This window comes from Hyposmocoma kahamanoa, unplaced genomic scaffold (genome assembly GCF_003589595.1).
Source record: "Hyposmocoma kahamanoa isolate Upper Pololo Valley unplaced genomic scaffold, ASM358959v1 64, whole genome shotgun sequence".
NCBI lineage: Eukaryota > Metazoa > Arthropoda > Insecta > Lepidoptera > Cosmopterigidae > Hyposmocoma > Hyposmocoma kahamanoa.
This window is the reverse complement of record NW_020653852.1, coordinates 5469415-5479779: the sequence shown is the minus strand read 5'-3', so window position 1 is coordinate 5479779 and position 10365 is coordinate 5469415. Positions and strand designations below refer to the sequence as shown.

Genomic DNA, 10365 nt, shown 5'->3' with positions numbered 1-10365 from the left:
GCTTGCTTCGCTGTCAATCGAACAAACGAAGACTAAAGCGTGAATGACGCTCTGTATACGATTTTAACGCCCTATAAGTTCGGACACTTTAGTGCGGACTCGACGTCCATATAATTGTACGTCAATGAAAACTACAGACTTTATTTAACAGGCGAAACTACTCAAAACTACTCTAAAAGCTGTTGATACCTGCACGTTTTATATCTTTAAGATTGACTTTCTCATGTGATGAAATATTTATGGAGCAATACCATAGGAATTATAAAATTAGTGGCACTGTACAATTAGAGCATTGCTCTAAGACTGTACATATATGGAAAATAGAACCGAAAATCGAAATTCATCAATCTTCCTATGCCTACGTAAGTTTCTATTATGACTTCTTGGTTTTTATTAATTTCCTTTCATTTATGCATAAAATACATACTTTATCGTCATCGACTCTCATACCTTTGCATGGATTATTTTTCAAAGTACTTATTTCTTCTAATCTACAGTTTTACTTTGGCAGTCTAAAAGAATTTGGTTGGAGAAAGCTTAATTTTTAAATAGGAACTTTACGATTCCTTCTTCTGGTTGATTTGCGGAAAGAATGCTTCTATAGGAAGAATGGGATCGTCTGTAGCTATTGTGAAATAATTAGGTATTCTTCTGCTACTTGTCGAAACAGTCTTGAACATTCCAGGGGTGTTGTAATCTTTGCTCGCAGCCAACGTCAAATCTGACACTCTCTTTGAGTGTTCGAAAAGGTTCTCAATATGATCGTGATGTTTCTTGTCAGCTATTTTCATAATAGCACTTTCTGATCGCGTCCTCTCTGAAGTAATATCACTACCACTTGCAGATTCTGTTACACTGACGTCTTGTACAGACTCGCCATGTTCTGAATCTTTAATCTTTTTTCTTAAAATTCTTTTGCGGTCTGTTGTAGGGCTGGAAGTCTCAGTGATTTGTTCTGCATCAGTAGGTTTTGGTCTACGTGATCCATTTCGGATTCGAGAAGATATCTTCTGCGTTGTGCCTTCGGTAGGTTCAATCGTCTGCCTGTTTCTATTTGGCCTGATGGAATGAATCTCCTTTTCCGTCTGGTCATTGACTTCAGAGGCATTCGATTTTTGCCTCGGGTCTTTTGGAGTAAACTTCTTTCGTTCACTTGTTGTTTCATTCTCGCTGACCGGTATTCTCCTTTGAGGGAATCTAATTTTAGGCACGTTTGATTCGGCGGGTTTGTCCGTGGTACTTGTCGTTGAGCTTAAACGGTTTCTGTAATCTTTGACGTTAAAGTTTGGTCTGTTATATTTATTTTTTAACCTTGGTCTTATTATTTTTCCTGAGTTGGATGTAGTTTCAATTCGAATCGTGGTCGTCACATCATTGACTTCACTGCTTTCTTTAATCCTTTCAGTTGTGAGTTCTCGCACTGGTTCCAATTTAGCTTCAATAGGTTTAGCATCTCTATGGAAAGAGAAATTCTTAGAAGGTTTGATTACTTCCGTTTTGCTCGTAGTCCTTAGCGCATCACTGAGATTTACAGCGATATCACTCGTAGGAGTGTCTTTTTCATCCTGCTTATGACTGTAATCTGGGACGGCACTGGATTGATATTCAAAACCTGTCGATGAAATTTTAGGCAAATAAGGTCGAGATGATGCCGATATTTTCATAATTGGAGATTCCTTATTAGAGTCGTATTCTTTATATGAGGTAGTTATTTCCGCCTTCTCTGTTGTAGTAGTTGTGTGTGGACGACGGTGGACTAACTTTTTTTTCACTATAGTTGGGGATGTTGGTGAGACTGTCGGTACAGCGCTAGTACTCAAATCCGTAATGACCGTGGGAGTTGTCGATTCTGCTTTTACTTGAGCTGGTCGTACTCTAGCTCTAATAGTATGAGTTTCGTTATTGGGTTCGGTCGACGAGACATGCCTGTGTATACTGGAGTCATGATCGCGGTTGATATTGGCTAGAGGTGGGCGGCGTCTCCTTAACTTATTCCTCTTACGACCTCTATCCCTTTCGGTAGGAGGTTCCGCAGTACTGACTGGTCGTTTGAAATGCTTATTTGGAGGCAATGTAGGAAGAGGTTCCACGGATAATTCATAATCTTTATTAAAGTAGGTTGTTACTTCTGGAGCGGAAAACTTAGACGATTCGGTCGGCTTCTTCGTTCTTCGCGCAGGGTGGTCGTCGTAACTGGGAGTCGACACTCTGTAATAGTATTCCTTTAGTTTGTGTTTGCCAATCGGTTCGAAGTCGTCGCCTAGAGGCCGCCTGCTTTGGGTTTCGACTTGACCGTCGTAGCTCAAAGAGTTTTCATGGCCCTTTTCTCCTTCTGTCACGATGGCGTACTCTTCGGGAAGATCCGGCAAAGGTGTGGGCGGTTTACTGTAGGCGGTGTCATACTCCTGTTTTGTGACTGCTTCTTCAGCAGTCTTCTGACTTTCAGGTGTCGCAGACCAAGAAGCAGGGGACGAAATGTGTGTTACGCCGGCGTCGTATAACTCGGTTACTTCGTAGGTAGCTCGGAATGGCACTGAATTTGGTGTGCTTTCTAGTCCTTCTCCTTTAGGTGGACTGACGTATTGCTGTGAAGTTTGTTGGTTGGTTAATTGGGCGAGACTATCGTGAATCTTTTGCTTCTTCTTCGCTGGTGCCTCTTGTTGCTGTTGTTGTTGTAACTGATTATAGTGATTGGTCTGCAGTTGTATCTGTGTATTCTGTTGCGATGGATATTTGTATTCATGGAAGTTATTGTATGCAAACGTTGTTGTTTGAACAGTTGGGTTGTAAGTAGACACTTTATAGTTCCCACTGTATTTATTAACGAAAGGGTCTTGCGGACTGGCTTTAAACGTTCCCTTGCTATTGTTAGGATCGATCTTTTCAGGAGCAGCCAGTTTGGGTGCTAGTGTGGGAACGTTCCAATTTGATCCGAAGTGTACCTGATTCGCTGTTGTCTGCAATTTTGGTGTAGTTGAAAATATTACGTTGGGTGTAGTTTTGAAGTTTGGAGCGAAACTAAACGAGTTAAATAGGGTCTGTTTAGTCGTTTGCGGAGGATAATAGGTGGTCCTAGTCGGGAAAAGGGGATCTCTTCCTTTTATTGAATGCAGACCAAACGAGTTAAACGTTCCTGCAAACAAAATATTAATAAAGATTACTTTTTAAACGGAACAATTATTAAGATTAAACCGCCATGTATTGAACTGTAAGCCACTTACCTAAAATGCTCGGTGGTAAAATAGGGTCTTGGTACGCATACTGCGGGAAAGGATTGGTTGGTACTTTAGGGGTTACTAGTGATTGTTGAGCTGTCTTCACTTGTTGAGTCACAGATTGTGATGCGGGATCGTTATCAGGAAGCTTGTAAACTTCAGGCTTATATGTTTCGATGTCAGCTGAAGCAGAGGGTTTCTTTTCGGGTCTTGCGTATGCATCCGCAGGTTTTCCGTAGCCATCCAACGGCCTTGAAGTAGGTTGTCCAAATTGAATAGGTTGCACATTAGTCAATTGCTGCATGGGATACTGTTGTTTGAATTTAGTCGGGTATTTCGTATAAACTGGTCTCGCAGCGTACGGGTTGTGCGGGTTTCGAATGATGACACTCTCAGCCGGGAAGTTTTGGACGTATTTGTAATGAGTTAATCCATTTGAGGGTAGTGCGAATGGATTTAAGTAACTATTTATTGGCTGGCTGGCAGCGGGGTATGATCCGCCGCCGGCAGGGATTGCCCGAATCGTAGTGGGGCGGTAAGATTGCGCTATCGACGTCAGTTTCGTCGCATCTCTCGTTGAAAGCGGACGTGCCGATGAAGGATATGGATCGTAAACTGGTACGGGTATTTTATAAGATGGCGCGTGTAATGGCGCTGTTCCATATCCAAAAACAAAACCGCCAGAACCGACTACTGGTCTCCAACCACCTTTTGTCAATGGTAGAGACTGAAAACAAATAGAAGTAAGTCATTAGTTAAAAAGCTACAAACACTTGTAAGTCGATCGTTTAAGTACCTATCAACTTTTCTTACCTGTTGTGTGGGCATGGACCGTCGATGTGGTTTAACGCAGTTAATCGCCAATATTAGAGCCTGAACTGCCGCTAGAGCCAGCCATAGCTGCGCCCCTGCAAATTAAGAAATAATGTGGTTTATCAAGCGTTCTTATTATATTTCCTACTTTTTTGAAACTAATCTGAACAAAGTCGATGTTAGGGTTTCTCATCAAGCGTTTCCAAAGGTAATTGAAAGAAAAGGTGGAAGAGTAAGGTCGTAAGAACACAATTACAATAAAATTTAAAATTCCCCGTATAAATCAGTGAAGGTGTTTTAAAAAGGTCAATAAAGCGATCATACGTAAGCTGAGGTGACGAAAGGAGCCTCCCCGCACGACGAACCATTCAGTTCCTGTACGTCTGCCGCATCCTGGGCAACAATCGGCGATTACCTTACGTCGATTGGCACGTCCTTTCACTACGGTGCCGATGGCAAGCATTACAGTTTATGCTATCGACACGATATGAATAAACCCGTAAGCTAACAACTCGCCGAAACCTGTTTAATAAGCCCAAAAACGGTAATTCTACTGTAGGTGCTTAAAAAGTTGGGTAGTACTGTTTGCAGCATCAGATTAAGGTTACCATATTATTGTAAGTCAGCCGGATTTCCATTGTATGCCAAATTTAAAGTCGATCTGTAGTAGTATGACAGTTAAGAAGAATAGCTGATGGTCTTTAGGGTGTGTTCCCGCTGCCCGTGATGTCAAACGCGCCGATTTGTCCGAGCGAGGTCGCGAAACGCTTGGGTCGACGCGCGTGACGGCGCGTATTCGGGTTTGTATCGAGAGCATAGGCTGCGCGCGCTTTCGCGTCGCGTCTTTGAAGATACCTCAACATATATCTAGATATATGTCTGTGTACCAGCAGCACGGGCCGTGATGGGAAGCCGCCTTCAAACAGCTCAACAGAAAAATGTTCATCTAATATGGCTAGAAACCATCCTGACTTTAAATTTTTTTTATTGTAGAATTTAAAAAGGGCTATAACTTTCTTAGCCAAACAATAGTCCTACAAAATTGTATTATGCAGTTTCACTGCAGGATCTACACGAGTCTCAATGAAATAAAAAGTTATAAACTGACATAGCGTGGTTAAAAATTCTTAAATAGTTATAGCATGGACCAACAGTTCGAGAGAACTGCACACTACCTGAAAAAGGTAAAAATTCCATCTTATATCTAGATGGCGCTAATGAGCCTGGAAATAGTTTATATTATGTTAATGGCCGATATCAATTAATTATAACAATTCTTATCCTTTTTGCTTATTAGCGGTACCCGTTTATGATTTTGCCAGTATCAAGTGTTTCGCTAGGTAGTCATGGGTTTCAGTAGGTTCTGCTAATCCACTAGTAATTTATGGCGGTACTTTGTTAAAGAAAACAAGCTGATTTTGAATTTTGGGGTTGCTGTCTTATAGGCTTACCAAGACAATATTTTCTCCTGAACTTTGACAAATAGATGGCATTGTGTGTTACAAACTAATTTATAAATTAACGTTTCCTAATATTGGTAGATGGCTCTACTTCTAAATAAAATAAAATAAATAGTCTGCACCATTCATAAAAATCTGTGCAATAAGCGCCATCTAGTTAATTTGTTTGTTATCACTAGACATTAGAGTACCCTTCAACCGTACACAATATAGAAATATATTAGCCTTCAAATAATAATAGCAATCATTTATTTATAGAACAACAAGCCTCATTTGTGGTAGTACTTAAAAAAAACACTCTAAATCAGTCTTATAAGCTAAGGTTAGTGTTTCAAAATTAAGAAATCCTAATTAAGCCCGCTTAGTTACTTCTCGCTTGAAATGGCACTACAGTGGCCAATATAATTGCTGGTGAAATTACAGGTACATGGGACTTATCAACTTATGTCGCATGTTGACGGGCGCAGTGGCAGTGCCCTTCAGATCTTTGCAATTTAAAGCTGTGAGTGGCACTGTAACTGTTACGGACAGGCGTGTAGCTTACCATCAGGCGCACGCCTTGTTCGTCCCGTCACTTGATGTTATAAAAAAAATTGCAATCCACTCTGTGGGCGATCATGTGCAGTATACTGTTGAAGTTGCCACGCACGCTGTACGCCATGGATGCGCATCATTTACATATTGTGGCGTAAAAACAATCTACGCGTGCTTTAGCAAACATTTCTGACGCACTACAGAAGGGTCGAGCTTCTGTAGTGCATCCAACAGCACCTGAAACGCGTTATTATATTGAACTCGAAGATCACTGTAAAATCCTTTCGAGTATAATTGGCCCACAAGTTCCATGTATAAAAAGCCTTGCAATATGCCGGGAAAATACTAATTTTGAGTTTTTTTAGCACCGTGCGAACCTATGTCTTCGTTCCCTTTCAATGTCGACCTCGTCTTTGAGGTCAGAGGTCAACATGTGCCCTCGATACCTAAACGACTGTACTCTCTTCAGAGGAACGTCATTAAGATATACTAAGGGCACGCGGTGTCTATTCCTGACCACAAAAACCATGACCTCCCCCTTTTAGCATACATTTCGTATATTGCAACCAGTTTTCTTACACCTCACAGCGAAGCGCTCAGCAGCACCATATCGTCGACGTAACTGATTTTATTCACGCAAACTTCATCTCTGTGACAACCGACTCGGGTGCTACTGAGCTGAACAATAAAGTAATTAACATAAATATGGAAAAAACCAATAAAAAAAAAGATCCGACAACAAGCACATGGAAAATTTCGTGAGGTCCGCTGGTTCGTTCCGTGGCTTAGTTGGCATAGCGTCTGGCATGGTTTGTTAGTAAACGAAGTGAATTTTTTTCCAAGTCGTTTCGTCTTCTTTGTATTAATAATTATAACAAACTATTCGAGTAATTTCACAAAAAATCTCAATATAAAACTTAATTAATATTGATTTTTAATAAAAAGAACCGTTTTAAGATCAGTCCATTCGTTTTGAAGCTACGATACCACAGCAGACATTAGAGAAACAAACACACACAGATACACAAAGTCTACAAATTATAACGCCCCCCTTTTTGTGTCCAGGGTTAATAACAATATAAAAAGGACAATAAAAGTTAAGACTAAATCAACGCGGTCAAAAAGCCACCGAAACAAACGAAAACAATGACAAAATACCTTCAATAACGTTCATTACCTTCTTCCTATACTTTTAAATCCATTAGGCTTTAGCAAAGTGGGACACTGTATTATCTATGGTATTCGGCAAATTGTCAATAATAATAGTTATAATGCTCGTCAAATAATATTACTGAGCCTGTTTCGAAGATGAGGTCGCACTTTCTAGTATTGTTTATAGTAAAATGAGTACGTGTAATTATTTTGGTGGCCTGGCTACGCGTCTACAGTCATCGCGAAAACGGTTTAATCTGATCGATAGAATTTAATGTGGACAGTGTCCAGAATATTTGTGTTAACCCACAAAATGACAATTTTAATATATGGAGCATTAAAGGTTTATAGTGAATAATGCAATCAGTTTATTTTATTTTTTTAAGTTTCTAAAAGTTACGATCAGTAATTAAATAAAAATTGTTCATGAAAAATTCGATGCATCAACAACATTTTCACGAAAGTGTTCTAAGGTATAAGACTACATTCATAAGTCATTTTACGGCTTTCTGTAGATTAACTTGTATGTAGCAGGTCTTCTAGTAGCTGTAAACCTCCTTGTGAAAGAGTTCATCCAGGGAAGTACTGCCACCTTACCAATTTTTGCCCTCAAGCAGTAATGTAAGCATTATTGTGTTCCGGTTTCGAAGGGGTAAAGGTGCTGGTGAAATTACAGGCACATAGGACTTATCAACTTATGTCGCCTGGTGGTAAGTGACACGACTGTGCATGACAGTTGCAGGGCGGAAATAGGTAAGGTGGCAGTACTTTCCTCGACGAAATCTTTCACAAGGAGCTCTACTGCTACTTATGGCTGTCAGCAACACTGAAAATCGTAAATAGTCATATGGCCCACTACGACATCTTTTCTATCACAAGAAGTATTAGACAAATATGAGCCCAACCAACGTTACGGTAAAACTTTACAGCATTTACTCTATCAACTGTGCAGAGACGCGAACTAAAATTCTCTAAACTAAAATTGTTGCAAATAGAGACAAATAGATAGAATTTGTATTGAAAGAATTTGAAATTTAATTAAAAATAGATTTTATATATTATGGTATTGACGTGTACACCAGGCAATGATCTTATATACAAAACACCAGATTTGTGTAACACTTTTTTTTTAATAATAAAAACTGTTATATGCCGTACGTAAAATCACATTCTAATTTAAATTCTAATTCTTTCAGTGTTACACAAATATGAACCTAAACAGATCAGGTTTTCTATTTAAAGATAAATGGTAAATTTTCTACAGCATTTATTGTATTTCAAGTGTTCAGAGAGACGAACAAAAAATCGCAAATGCTGTAAATAAAGGCAAATTATCTGTCATTACCGCCATCGCCTGACGGGAAAGTATCACTTTCGATCGCGGGCTTAGATTAAATCAACATGTGTCGATAGCTGGAGGATTTATAATGCCATTTATTTGCTTTTCAAGATGATACTGCGGTTTGTAAGTCTTTACTTAATACAAAATAACAATAACTTTGTTTGCCTCTTATAATATTAATACATAATGCCTTAGGCTCTCAAACTAGGAAATTCCCTATACTATGAGTAACAGAGCAACAGAATTCCGGGGAACTACCCAGAACACCAAGACCAGAAACAATTTAGAAAATTTCCCGAATTGGTCCAACCATGAATCGAAAATAATTAGAGTAATGCCCGGAATACATGAGGCTAATTTTTCAAGCTAGTTCTAGTAAGCTAGGAAGCTAGTAACTCTGGCTTTGTATATACAGAACTAGCTTCATTTCTAGGCTATTAAGGTAGTGAGGTAGGTAGTAAGCTAGTGTCTCATGGATCGTTTAATAGGATGTGGTTGTATTATTTGAGCTACTAGCTTCCCCCACCACTGATATTACTATCTTGTCTCGTGTACTAGCTTCGTGTGGCCGGCGAAGATAGCATCCGATCAAATAGTATGCAATGACGACACGTTTTGTTTTCCCGACCACTGACCACGTATTTCTGAGGCAGCTTACATGCCGAAACTGAGTACCGTAATTAATTCAAAATTAATACAATGAAGAGGAATGTCTATGTCACGTCATTATTCCTTATTATAAAGATAAATCTCTGCTTGATTCAGCATTACAAAAAATATGTAGTAAATTATAAACTAATCGACACAGAAGTCAAGTAATAGTGTTTGCTTTACGAAAGCTCTTCATTATTATCCACAGGTGTATTGTTACCTTGGTCAATGCAATGATACTGGCTTAAAATTTACTGGCATCATGTAAACCGTTCTAGTATATATCCAGTCAGGACAGAGTTACTAGCTTGCTAATTTACTAGAACTAGCTTGTTGTCCTAGCTTGAAAAACTAGTCTCGTGTATTCCGGGCATAAGAGATGTTGGTATGTCCAAATCCTTTCGTAATTAGTCATTTGTGATAGCCGAAACGAACCCGGAATAGTATCAGGGACTACCTCGAGAGTATACCTTTCAAAGAATTTTCAAAATCGGTGCACTATTGATGGAGAAGTTTGTGAATACACGGACATGTCTATAAAATATGAGGATTTCCTTCGAATTTCATGGGATCCCCTCATCAAATTCCGACTTGGTGACAATGGGACTACCATGAGAGTGTATCCTTTCAAACAAAAAAGAATTTACAAAATCGGTCCACAATTGACGGAGATATCTGAAAACATAGATACGGCCGAACGTATAACCTCCTTTTTTATTAATACAATTCTGGCCAATAAAATATACAGGGTTATTTGTAAATAATATATATATATGTCTATAGGTTGTTGGTGTTTTAAAAATAACCCTGTTTATGAGATCACTTAATTTATTTAAAGCAATACAGTTAACTATATGGATTGTAACGACGTGACTGGCATTATCACAAAGCAATAAAAGCCCTGCTTGCGTATATAAAAATCCAACATAAAACTGTAATTAAAATAAAAAAAAGCTGATACAAAACAGGGTACTTTAAAAAGTCAATAAATTCTTAATGGCGAATTTATTGAGTTTTTAGAGTACCTTGTTTTGTAACAACAACTCGTCGAGATTTTATGAGGCCAAACATGATAGCTCTATTGTAAGTTGAGGAGTCCCCTCTTTTCACGTCGGGGGTTAAAAATAGAACATGACATTGGATCGAAACTGTGAAAAGTTTTTTGTGGTCAAAATTACAAAAATATCACTTTTCCTCC

At 39.0% G+C, this 10365-nt stretch overlaps 1 protein-coding gene across 1 annotated transcript in view; it reads right to left on the bottom strand.

Annotated features, from left to right (window-relative positions):
* LOC113230746 overlaps nucleotides 1-10365 on the bottom strand; it is a 50064-nt gene continuing 39699 nt past the window's right edge. Inside the window, exons 2-4 of the mRNA XM_026464825.1 lie at nucleotides 4029-4123; nucleotides 3222-3942; nucleotides 1-3133 (exon numbers count right to left, since the gene is read on the bottom strand). Of these exons, the coding sequence (XP_026320610.1) occupies nucleotides 558-3133; nucleotides 3222-3942; nucleotides 4029-4123 (3392 nt within the window). The 3' untranslated portion in view covers nucleotides 1-557. The remainder of the gene's footprint in view (nucleotides 3134-3221; nucleotides 3943-4028; nucleotides 4124-10365) is intronic.